Below are 13,374 nucleotides of genomic sequence, written 5' to 3'. Positions count from 1 at the left end.
GTTTTTTCAGATGAAGATGGAGGCATTTATGCAAATACTTATATTTCTCAAGAGAAGGGACTTGCAGCCAATGACACCAATTAGCCTGTCCTAAACAGTTACCGGCTTCCAGAGGTGCTGTGTGTGTTTGTAGAACCCCGTACGTAGACCCACAGAACGGAGCCTTTCCCTTGATATGTGTGTACCTCTTTTTAAAATTGCCTATTTACTGGTCCACACGATGTTCAAAAAAATTTTTGTAAGTACTAACACTGAGGCTTCCTGCACAGAATTGCACTCAAAACACAAACCAATTTTTAGTTTGGGATGTGCTATAAATCTTCCACCTTTTTCAGTCAAGGAGCAGATCTCCACTATAACACTAGCATACGTTCTGAGCTAAGACATACTTCTCAGTTTCTCAGGGTTACTGACTCTGTATTTACAACAGAGAAAAACCTAAATATGGACATGAAATATATACCTTTATTAGGCCCTCAGAGAAAAGAATTTCTATGGTTTCTTTTAAGATAGGAAGCAGACCGCCATGATGGATACCAATTCCTCGCTTCAGAAGAGGAAGTACATGCTCAACCTGGGAAGAAACATATAAAGACTAGTAAACAAATTTTAATATTTGTTACTAAAGAACAAGACCTGTATGGAAAACCTCAACGTTGCCCCTCGTGTTAATGTAATTCACTATTTTCTGATTTCAAATACAACAAATATCCCTTAAATATTATTTTCCGGTTAGAACTAGGAATGATATGAAGGGTAAATCCACAGGCCAATCTTTTCAGCAGACTAGTCTTAAACTGGGTTAGGCCAACTGTGAAGCTATGCCCTAATCTGCACATGCAGTTAGTATTTAAATCGCCTCTATTGGAAAAAAAAAAAAGTCTCACTTAAAATCATTTTTACGAAAAGTGATCCTAGTATGCATAAGATGTTTTGTTTCAGTTTTAGTTGCAGTCATTTAACTTATTGATACATGCTGTAAAACAGCGACAAAGCATCTATTAGAGCCGTACAAAGAAATTCAGTCTGTAAATGACTGAATTCACCTCTTAAATTCTAAAAACGTTATGCTTCAAACAAATATCTAGATAAATTTAGCTTTGTCTCTGTTTTTTTTTCTTTGAAAACAAAGATTCTCATTAACAATCTATTAACACCTAGTTACTATGCCAAAACTTATTCTGATACTATGCTTTTGAGATACCACTGTACACAGAGAGCAAAACAGATTACTTGGATATAATGCCACTGTTGCAAGCTTACCAAAAACCCAGCACATAAGACCTTATATATTGTATTCCTATCTTCCATTTTTCCATTTTTCTTATTTTCCACATACCCCCCCAAAAAAGGTATGTGGAATCCAAAGCAAGCAGGCATTGCCAAAAATTAAATGGCTGTTTTTCTCAAGAAGCAACTGCCATAATTACAAGATCACTACATTAAGAAATGATAGGTACAAATAAATAAAGGAAAGAGGGGGGTAGAAAGAAATTAGAGTTTTAGTGTTTGTTACAAAAGTACTGAATCCTGTAATATTCTGTCCATTTAGAAGCTTGTATTTTCCCCACAGTAAACATGGTAACTATGCTTAGTCATTATACAATAAACTAGAATGCTGATATATCAGTGCAACTTTTCTGAAAGGCTCAGCAGTTAATACCTGATAAAGTGCATACTGCACTCTCATTTGAACTACTTCCAGACAGTTTTAACCTAGATAGATCTCTTTATAAGCCCTTATGTTTACTTAAAAACATAATCAGAAAAAAAGCCAAACCCATGGTTATTTTTGGCATATGTCATTTGCTGGAATCACAGCTGGAAGGAATCCTAATCACTCAGCCATACTTCACAACGCCAAGGAGCAATGTGAGAGATATTAAAACTCAGGGAGATGAATGAGAATATACAGTTTATTATTTCTGTACCCACTACAAAGACCCACAGCCTCAAAAGCTGCAAGAAACAGGGGAGCAGCAGCTACCCCTATTCAATCTCCACTCACCTGAGGAAGCTTTTTGTCTTCATCTGACAGACAATCAATTGCATTATTGAACACTTCTTCAACCATCTTTTTTTCTTCATCTAAGAAGGTAATTTATAAGTTATTACAAAATCTGGGAGGCTAACACCATATGTAAATAAAGGGTTACCACATTCTAATATTTACCTAAAGCTTACAATAAAAATAGCGTGGAAGACTGTAAAGTCTACACAAAACCACCCACACTGGGTCAGGCAACAAAGACTTGAATTACGAGCCTGAAGAAGCCTAACGGTAATCAGAAATAGATGCCAGGGAAAAAGAAAACAGAAAAGACCTGGCAGAATAATCCAAACTTCAGCTATTTCCAAGCTTGCGATTTCTCAGTTTTTTGTACTTTCTGTCTATTTTAATAAACCTCTCCCTGTTTCTCTTCTACCTACTAATCCTTCTCTGCATGGACAGAGAGCCTATTCCCATTCTCCATTTCTCAAAATCCTCAAAGTTTACACCCTTTGTACTTCAGTAGTACAAATATCAATAATATCTATTCAAACGTATAACTGAAAAAAACTAAAAATGCATCTCTGCACTTGTGCATGTCCTTACATTTTCTGACAGAAATTATTGCATTGTTTTGCAACACTGAACCGGAACACACAAAGATTGGAGCAAGTAAGCAAGGAAAAACCCTGAACAGTTCACAGACATGAAATGATACGCTAATTTACAACAAACTCCTCATTTTTCTTACAATTCTGAGAAGCTATTAACTTATTTTCCAAGCTTCATTTTAAGATAAAATTAAAAAAAAAAAACCTTTGTTTACCTTTCGGGTTTTAATCTGAGAAGAAAGGGGAGGAAGCAAAGAAAGAAAACTGGACTGACTACTTGAGAAAGAACACTCTAGTGGCTTGTCATACAGTTGTTTTGACTTTGAGAGAATACCAATTTTTCTACTGGATGAAATGTGAAAATTTTGGAAGAAGTATTTGTTATGGTCAGTCTTCTCCCATTATAGATACAATTTCCTAGCAACTCTTGTGCTATTACTACAGTGAACAGGATTTTGGAGAAAGAGAAAGAAAGCTAAAAATAGATGAACAATTCAACATTGTGATGACCAAGTACTCTTTGTGCACCTATAGTTTCCCACTGAAAACAGCCTGATGCACAGGCACAGTAAAAAGTAATATGTATTTTTCATTTGTTTTTACATCTAACCAGAGTGACATTTCACATCAAACTACAATTGTGAATAAAACTACGTTTAATTTCTCTGTACCTGTATTGAAATCTAACTTTGTCATCTGAAGTGCATAGGCTTCACAGTCTTTCTTACTGAAGCTGAAAATAATCACAGGTTGGAAATTCCTTTCCATGATCATCTTCACAATCTTAAAAACATTTGATGGACCTGCAAAGAGATCATGTTCTTTAAAATGTAATTTTAGGAAAAAAAAAGTATCTTAGGGAATAACTGAGACACAAGCACAACTTGCATACGATTTTGCTGTATTACACAAGAAGTTACCATAGAATGGGATTCAAGCTCACCTTTCGTTCCTCCTTTCCTGCCTTTCTGATCCCCTTTTGCCAAGTCTCCTGCATCTCTAAGCACTTGCATTGCTGTATTAAAATTATCTTCTCTGAAATCTCCCTAGACACAAAACAAAACATTTATAAGCTATTACTTCTTAAATATCAAACTTAAAAATTGTTATTGCTTTGCATAGCCAATACCATTACCCCATATTTACAGCCAGAAGAACAAAAACAATGCATAAGCTGGCAGGTGAGTTTACTAGGTCAGTAGCACAGCTCAGAATTACATTGGTCTCTCTGAAGTCATTGCTCATTGTTCTATTCGCCAGACCATCAACCACACAAGACCTGTCTAATGACACAATACCAAGCCTGACTTTAAGAAATGTCTACATGAAACTACGCTGCCCAATGAAGACCTAGCTTCAAGTGCAGTACAACTGTTTATGGCATTGGCTATTGCTGTGCAAGCCAATGAAGAATTTTAAACAAGTCATTACTTCAAAATCATCTAAAGACACAAAGGTATTTTGCCCACTCAATCAAAGCAAAATTTAAATGCTACTACATTTTCTTTTGAGTGGGAAATAGTATGTGAAACATCATCTGCTTCGCAGATTTACAAAAACCAGCATGCACTTTGGAAAAATAAAGCAAGGACGTGGGAACTTAAGACATCCCAGCAAAGTATTATTCAGCTGACTACATGACTTTCGATAACAAGACCAATCTCTTCTATAAGATTCCAAAAATCTAACACCAATTCCAAGATCACTGTTACCCGTTTGTACTTCATTTTACGACGAACATCCTTTGTACAGCAAATCCAAATTTTGCAAGAGACCAAGCTCATGACTAGTATGCAAGGAAAAAGGCCTTTCAAACAAACTGAATATGCCTTACATTTTCATCAACAACTAGATGCAGTCCATCTCCTCCCGCTGGGAATATATAATGCTGCAGTGGTGTAGGACGATAGTCAGTGTAAATCACATGGCAAGGCTATAAAGAAAGAACAGCAGACACATAAACATTAAATATTTCTAATTGCATTGTAAAAACATTTGCCTGATGGAAAAGCCGTTACTATTAAAATACGTCTTTCTCAAAGCCAGAAAGTATACAGAAACTAAGACAACAAATTTTCTTTTCTGAATATGGATTTTGTACTGACGTTGCTTCAGAAAAATGGAAGTTCGCAAATCCTTTAGAGGAACACAAGTTGGCTACAAAAATTCTTTCTCTTGAACACAAGAAGGACAGGTAATGTCTCCTTCTGTATTATTACACAGACTCAAAATCTTAACACCTTTTAAAACCAAAGGAAAAATTGTTAATTTCTGTTTCATTTTAAAAAACGCAGTATTTCTTAACCCTCCTAACAAAGGCACACAGTAAACGTTCAAAAACATTAATGGTTTTAATGCATGGCAAAAGCTTGGTAGAAAAAAGATGAACACTTCCTTTACAAGGTTAAATATTATATAAATCTGCTTTAAAAAAAAATCAGGGTCCACTGTTCTGCAAAACAAAGCCAAGGTTTTGTGCCAAGTTTAAATAGACATCTCTTATACCAAGCTCCTTTCATCACAAACAATATAAGAATCTATCTCTGGAGTATTCTAAAAATCATACCAACCCCTTGTGGATATTAAGTTCCCAATTCTAATTACCGTATTCTTTTCTGAAAAAGCACCTCTTAAAAAACAGAATAAAATAAACCCAATGGTTATGGGACAGGATAGATTTCTTACATTCTTTTTTTCTCACTTTGTTTGTATACATATATAGTATCTCCTATGGATTTATGATTTACTTCTGATTTCCACATGGCCTTTTTTGCTTTTTCAAACAAATCCTCCGAACAACCTTCTGTCTACCGGTCCTCTGAAAACCATAGTACGTTCACCATGTTTCTTAATTCAGAATATTTGTTGAAATCAAGCTGGTGTCTAAGTGTGGAAAATAAACTTTAAAGAAACAGTTTTAATGTTGCTGTGCAGAAGCAATAGCCAGTATAGCTGCAAAAGCTAGAAGTACAACAAGAAAAGCCAGGAGTGATCTACACCATCATTTATAAGAAACACGATGACCAAAGAGATGCTCAAAGGCTCAGTTCTCATCAACCAGAGGCAGTATTATGCCACAAGACAACAAGGATGGAGGTATACCACATCAGAAACATTACCTGTTTGTGAAGATGGCAGATCCATTCAGCAAACTGACGTGCATTTGGAATAGTTGCAGAAAGGAACACATAATGAACGTTGTCGGGGAGTAAAATAATTGTCTCTTCCCAAACCACACCGCGTTCTGAAAAGGGAAAAAACAACATGAGAAATTCCTGTGATTAAAGCCTGGTTTTCAGCTCTGAAGCAAATGAACAGCAAGCTTAAAGACAGAATAAAACAAAAACTAACAAAAGCCTTCCCTACACAAATGGGGTATATCAAATACCCTCAAAGTGGCTTTTGCCTTGGCAAAGAAAATGCAGACGACACACAGTATCTTATAAACATTCAGTAGAAAACAAATTCTGAATGATTTGTGCACAAATGACCGATTTTAAGAGAGAGAATAAAGATTTAATTCTTCAAAAGACAATTTGTTCTTGGGAAGAAGAAACGAAAAAGATTTCTTGAAAACAAAAATTTTAAGTATAGGATACCTGAATCTCTCATGTAGTGGATTTCATCAAAAATAACCCATGCAACTTCTCGCATAACCTCAGAACCTCTGTAAAGCATACTTCTCAAAATCTAGAAAAGGAAAAAAAAATTGAGATCCATCGCATGAAATAACAGTCACGTATTACAGAGATGTCAGTAAGAAACTGCCAGAATCTTTGGTTCACATTTACATGGCAATATGAAATTTTATTTTGCACAACATTTAAAAGTATTTAAAGATCAGCTGTGAGAATGCTTTCCAAGTTGATTCCAATCTAACAAATCTCATGATACGAGATGAACTGGTTTCCCTTCAAGAACACCGAAGGAACATGAAACAAAAACCATTATTTTTCTCTCAGTCTCTATGTGGCTGTATATTTGTAACAGGTCTACAGATCTACTTCTGCCAAGTCTTCTTCTTCCCTCATCCTAATAGATAACCTCTCCATGATGAAGAAGAAATCTTTTGCCAGAAATCAAGTCATCCTGTCTCTCTCTACCACAACCTTTTCCTACTAGAGTTTTCTCCATAAGACTTTTAACTTCTTTAAGGTATACAGACAGAGAAAGGAAAATTCCAATTCATGGCTGGACAGAATTCTACAACTGAAATATGGCAAAACTGTGCCAACAATACTTTGTTACCAAAGGTGAAAATCTGTATGTTGCTGGAGTACTAGCATCTAGTGTGAACCACTCAACTACCACTCTGATTTTCTTCTCCCCATTTTGTTTCCTAGAACTAAATATTGACCCTACGGGATTCATTGTCTGACTGATTTGCGGTATTTCACATCTATCCAAAGAGAACTCAATGTCTCGAGCATTCAGGAAATTAAGTTCTGCCTTTCTCCACGTGAAAGCTCCTGCGCCACAGTCCAAAAGCATGAATTTACACAGATTTACTTAACCTTTTCAACAACCAAAAGTTAAAACGTTAAAGGGAGATATAGTGAACTTTAAAAGATTTTCCATCCTAATTAGGCTTACTGTGATAACTTTAATTTTTTAATATCGGACCTATTCCGTCAAAACAAAGGTAGAAGAAAACACAGAGAGATCAAGAATTAATGTCTGATCTTACCTCAGTTGTCATTACCAGACAAGAAGCTGTAGGATTAATGGTGACATCCCCAGTCATCAAACCAACATCCTGAAATTCTTCATACATCTCACGGTACTTCTGATTACTCAAAGCTTTAATTGGACTTGTAAATATCACACGCTGCTTCTCCCTCAAAGCCAGGGCAATTGCATACCTGTATTCAAATATTGTACTTAGGAAAGCTGTCGGGTAGACACTGAGAGCATATTACTTTCCTCTAATCTTCTGCTTAAAAAAAATTAAATAAAATATACAATTCAGAACACAAGGCGAATGATATAAAGCATTTCATATCTAGATTATTAAGTTCAGTGCAATCTTAATTACGTATGCCTCTTTGGAGAGCGACAAATCATTGACAAGAAGTTAACAGATTTTTATGGACATCACACCACATCTAGTTTAAGCTAAAAATCTAACTGTCACCATCTCATGATAAACTTATTATTTGAACCCATGCCCTAATTTATCTACATGTACATCTCACTTCTCACCTCATGTCAGCAAACCCATTCCACTGTCAGATCAAACTCTGACAAAAAATATACACTATTTTTTAAACATTTCTTGCTGGATAAACACCAAGTTGCAAATTAAATCAAACCAGTGCTTCGGACAAAGCAAACACACAAGTAGCTCCTTATTAGTCATAGACAGGGGCTAGCAAACAAAGGGGTTTTTTTCTAAATTCATGCAAATGCAGAAACTTTTCTTTCAAGCTACACAAAACATCTCAAGAAAACCAGATTGTTTAAAAATAAAATGTAAGCTTAAACACAAATCAAGCCTTTCACTACCCACTAAACAAGATTAAAGAAGTATTTTTTATATTCAAGAATAGTCAATTCAATTTTAACACTGATGATGGTCCAAAATTTGTATCAAGAAACTGAGACACAACAGCTACGAATGGTTCAACAAAATGACCCGACAAACACAACACCATTCCCTTATTAGAGCAGGTCAGAAAATAACTTACTCTGCACAAACGGTTTTACCAGCTGATGTATGAGCTGACACTAACACAGACTGGTTATTATCTACACAAAGAATAGCTTCTCTCTGAAAGGCATCAAGAATAAACGGATATTCCTAAAAAAAAGAGAAAGCAAGCAAAAACATTACTTATTTTTAACACAGACTGTTACTTACATGTAATTAATTTTGTGACTGATCTAGTGTGCAAATTACAGGAAGAAATGAAATCCTGTAGATATTTGTAACTTCAACTGATTTTAACCCCATATTTTGCAATTACTTTGTATTTAAATAATTTTATCTAATATAATATCTAAGATCTTTGCTTATGTCTTGCTGTAAAATCAAATTAAAATCTTGCCTTGATGACTGAATTTTCTCTACTAATTTAGGAAGAGAAACTACACCATACAGCTGAAGATACTGCCTGATGTTGTAGAATAGTATTGAAATCACAACAGCCTATCCACTCCATTCAACCACAGAATTTTACTCTACCAAATTTAATTTATAGAAACACAATTTTACTTATGACTGGATGTCATTTCAAGATACTCTTTTCCAAGCCTTACTGTCAAAATACATGATTTTTCCCTCTACCCTTGGCTACTGCCTAAAGCATACACAAAAAGAAAAATAAATGCAATCTATCACATACTTTTGCAGCTTTTCCAGTTCTTGGCTTCAGACCTGTGAAGTCTTCATCTGCTGGAAGTGCAACCTATAAAATACAATTTAAATAAAAAGAGTTGCAGAATTCTCAGTGTCCACTCTGACATGGCAAGCTATGAAAAGCTGGGGAGGAGATGTACAGTGCATGAAAACTGATGTGAATTTCTAATTTCCTGTTTCTATGAGCTCATATCTCAAGGCTTCCTTCCTTCTTCTCATGAGTTTTTCCACCAACAACTCTATCCTCCTGCCCCCAACAATGCTCCCTCTCTCACTTCTCTGATACTCCCTACTGCCTTGTGAGAAATATTAATATTTCTGCTTCACCTGCCTTGGGACATGAGCTCTTCAGGCCAAGCCCCAGCCATGGCTTCTGGCCAATGGACATTAGAAGCAATTACTCAGTTCATGTTGGTAACACTCCCTTTCCAAGAACGATGTATCTATACAGGTAAAGTTCTTGTTCCTGGCCAATATTTAACATTCATTCATACTAAATATTTAAGCTCTCTCCAGTTACTAAGTGATGGCAAACCTCTACTAGACATCTCAAGGTAACAAAGACTGTACAAATTCATGGGCTTTAAAATCTGTATTGTCAGCTGTATATACAGTTCCTTCATTACAAAGGTCTAATCATACAGAGTCCTTGAATATGACCCTAAATCACTTGAGCTAGTTCTGGAAGACAGCACAGAAAAGGAGCACAAAACTACACGGAAGTTAAAATGTATATATTTAATTCTACAGAAACTCTTTCTGACAATTACTTTTGGATGAAGGAAGGTTTTTTAAAATATATCAGCATTAATACTTCTGATTTTTTGTATTTTAAATTGTATTTATGTCTATTAACACGATTTGAAAATGAGAAAGTTTTCATTATCTTGCTTTTACACTAAAAAAATTTTCTTTTTACGAAAATGTAATTTTCAACAGTAGGCAGCCTCACAAGAAAGCCTATCATTCTTGAACCAGAATAGCAAAATATTTCAATGCCGTGCTGCACACTTAGACTGCAAAATGAACACACGTCTATTTTAAGAACCAGTGGGTTTTCCACCTCAACAGTACTCAAGAATGCGCTCAGTACCTTTCAAACACAGAAGTCTATACAACACCGAGTCTTTCACAATCACTCATTTTATTGCAAGGATTGTTCAAACAGTTTCTGGTAAGATATCTTATTAATTTTCCAAGTGCATTCTGTGCATGCTCAATGCCAGACACAGACCTCAAACTCTCAACAAGCCCATTCTATCTTAAATACAATATAAAATAACGTATCTGCTGGACGTAGGAAGGCTCTACAGAGGAACTGGATGGGCTGGATCCATGGGCTGAGGCCAACTGTATGAGGTTCAACAAGGCCAAGTGTCAGGTCCTGCACTTGGGTCACAACAACCCCAGGCAGCACTACAGGCTCGGGGAAGAGTGGCTCGAAAGCTGCCTGGCAGAGAGGGATCTGGGGGTGTCGATTGACAGCGGCTGAACATGAGCCAGCAGTGTGCCCAGGTGGCAAAAAAGCCAACAGCATCCTGGCTTATATCAGGAATAGTGTGGCCAGCAGGCCTAGAGAAGTGATGGTGCCACTGTACTCAGTGCTGATGAGGCCCCACCTTGAATCCTGTGTTCGGTTTTGGGTCCCTCATCATAATAAAGACATTGAGGTACTAGAGAGCATGCAGAGGAGGGCGGCAAAGCTGGTGAGGGGTTTGGAGCACAAGTCTGATGAGGAGCAGTTGAGGGAACTGCGGCTGTTTAGCCTGGAGAAAAGAAGCCTGAGAGGAGACCTTATCGCTGTCTACAACTGCCTGAAAGGAGGTTGTAGCATGGAGGGTGTTGGTCTCTTCTCCCAGGTAACAAGAGACAGGATGAGAGGAAATGGCCTCAAGTCGCACCAGGAGAGGTTTAGATTGGATATTAGGAAAAAATTCTTCATGGTAAGGGTTGTCAGGCATTCGAACAGGCTGTCCAGGGAAGTGGTTGAGTCACCATCCCTGGTGGTGTTTAAAAATCATGTAGGTGGGGTGCTTAGGGAAACATTTTAGTGGTGGATTTGGCAGTGTTGAGTTTATGGTTGGACTCAATGATCTTACAGGTCTTTTCCAACCTAAATAATTCTATGATATAGTAAATACAAGCACTATAAACTATATTATTAAACTGGCAGTAATGCATGTAATTCTATTAAACAAGCCTATACTTTTCGTATGTATTTTCACTGCACTCACCTCATGCGTACAACCTTCAACAGTTTCCACAGCTTGCACCTTTACTTGAGGCATCAAGTCTGCCAGACTAAAAACATACAAGTTAGGATTGCCAGAAAGGTATTTTAAAACCCTGTTTTCTTTATAAATGCAAAAAAGTTGAACTTCACCGCTACTCTTACTGCAACACTAAAAAAAGGATGCACAAACTTGAAATGGACAGTTGGCAGAGACTACTATCAGGACTAAGTACACTTGTGTTAAAAGCTTCCTGCTGTACAAACCTATTTTAGCTACTGCTTTGTGATTTGTAAAACATTAAAAACTTGCACCACAAAACAGTACTTAGATCACATTTGTCCACATTCAAGTTTTCTAAGTAAATGGGGACTTTTTTTCAACACACAATGAAACAAAATTCAAGACTTGTATTTCTGTTACTAGTCATGACACTGAATAACAGTACAGTTTTCTACATCTATGAGGTACGCACCTGCATTTGGCAGCTGTGGATTAATTTTTATTCCATGAACCCTCCTAATAATTTTCTGAACTAACATAAACTTCTAAGTTCCCAAGAATCTCTTAAGATACACTAAGCAGAAAAAGTGCCTGCACTGTCACTTCAATTTGTATTCAAAACCCCTCATATCAGCTGTTATGAAGTTCTGGAAAGTAAAGGGGGAGAGACATGCAGATCCTAAAGCACAGAAATGGCATTCTGGTTTCCCTTCAGCTGCCTTATCTCCCCAGCTGTCAACAAGCCAAGTATAACCTCTCCTCTATGTCAAATACCTGCCATTTGTGCTCAAATTTAAAAACATGTCGGTAACTAAGATTCCAAATATTTGCTGCAGTTATAATCTTACATGCCTCAAGAGCCTTTTTTCTGTCTCCTTGGTCAAATACCTATTCCCGTATTCTAACTCAATTATGTCCTCCCGTGGAGTGGTACACACAGAGCCTGCCTACTCCCTTGTGCCTCACTGTTTACCTCTTGCTATGCCTGAAATCAACACCGATCCACACGCAACAACCACAAACACGTATTTCATACTGAAGTTGCCTATCTGCCCACAATATTACTTCACACATATCCAATGCTTGTCACTGCTGAAGCTTTAGTACCAGCACATCCTCATTTATACAGACAATGGAAAATCAAATTCATATGCAAATTCATCTTTATAGGAAAACACCGCAACGCTACTTACATCAACTATTCACAGCTGGCATACAGCTAACTAGTACGTCTTGCTATGATTTCCCTAGATAGTAAACTGGGCACTTACTTAGCATCTTCTGATACAACATCTTCCAATTTTGGCTTCTTTCCCAAAACGGCATCTTCAGTACTTTCGACTTCAGCTTCCCTTTTGGTCTTCCCTGTCACAGCTACTGTAGATTTCTCCTCCGATCGTTTTCTGTAACATAAATAGATGGTAAGTTTTAAGCCTTTTATCCACGCATTTTCAGAAAATAAATCAGGTGTCCTACCGGCAGCAGTGACCACACTGCATTCAGGGCACGACCCAGAGAACTCCACCATGAAAACCGACGTGGGTCTCCAAACCACGTCCCGGGTGAGTCTGCCCCCGGGCCCTGGCGCTCCCCAAGCACCCACTGCACCCAGGCTGGCTCCAGCTCTGCGGCCAAGGACGGCAGGAAAGCGCGTTCCTTCAGGCTGCACAGACACCCCGGTCCCGAGAAAGATCAGCAGCTCAGACAAGCCGGCGGGAGCTCAGCCCCGCAACGCGGCCCGAGCCTCAGCCGCACGGCAGCCCCGACCCCGCTGCGCCCTCACCCGGGTCTCCTGGCGCCCTCGGTGGCGGCCGCTTTACTCTTCTTGGCGCCGGAGGCGGCGGCGGCCGAGTCCTCCTCAAACACGCTGAACAGCTCGTCCCCGAACGCGTCCGCCATCTTGCCCGCCGCTCCCACAATGCCTCGCGCGGGACAGCCTGCTGCCCCCGCCCGGATCTCGTCTGCGCCAACCCCCGCGCTGCGCCCCGAGGGGAAGCAGAGCCCCCCGCCGCACCCGGGATCCCCACACGCGGCCCGACCCCGCCCGCCGGCACCGGGGCACCGTCAGCCTCTCCGGCAGCGCAAAGGCCCGCAGGCCCGCCCTTCCCGCAGCCCCCTGCGGCCGGCGCTGCCCCTTGCCCCGGATGCTGATTTCCGCAAGGCCTGGCGGCAGCGTGGTAC

The 13,374-nt window shown here is 38.6% G+C and overlaps 1 protein-coding gene across 1 annotated transcript in view; it reads right to left on the bottom strand.

Annotated features, from left to right (window-relative positions):
* Positions 1–13,365, bottom strand: part of MTREX (Mtr4 exosome RNA helicase) — a 46,669-nt gene extending 33,304 nt beyond the window's left edge. Inside the window, exons 1-13 of the mRNA XM_065655400.1 lie at positions 12,977–13,365; positions 12,465–12,596; positions 11,194–11,260; positions 8,946–9,008; positions 8,289–8,401; positions 7,289–7,463; positions 6,201–6,291; positions 5,721–5,845; positions 4,436–4,534; positions 3,545–3,647; positions 3,273–3,404; positions 2,009–2,088; positions 464–574 (exon numbers count right to left, since the gene is read on the bottom strand). Of these exons, the coding sequence (XP_065511472.1) occupies positions 464–574; positions 2,009–2,088; positions 3,273–3,404; positions 3,545–3,647; positions 4,436–4,534; positions 5,721–5,845; positions 6,201–6,291; positions 7,289–7,463; positions 8,289–8,401; positions 8,946–9,008; positions 11,194–11,260; positions 12,465–12,596; positions 12,977–13,092 (1,407 nt within the window). The 5' untranslated portion in view covers positions 13,093–13,365. The remainder of the gene's footprint in view (positions 1–463; positions 575–2,008; positions 2,089–3,272; positions 3,405–3,544; positions 3,648–4,435; positions 4,535–5,720; positions 5,846–6,200; positions 6,292–7,288; positions 7,464–8,288; positions 8,402–8,945; positions 9,009–11,193; positions 11,261–12,464; positions 12,597–12,976) is intronic.
* Between the last annotated feature and the right edge of the window lie 9 nt (positions 13,366–13,374).

This window comes from Caloenas nicobarica, chromosome Z (genome assembly GCF_036013445.1).
Source record: "Caloenas nicobarica isolate bCalNic1 chromosome Z, bCalNic1.hap1, whole genome shotgun sequence".
Classification (NCBI taxonomy): Eukaryota; Metazoa; Chordata; class Aves; order Columbiformes; family Columbidae; genus Caloenas; species Caloenas nicobarica.
This window is presented reverse-complemented; position numbering and strand designations above follow the sequence as displayed.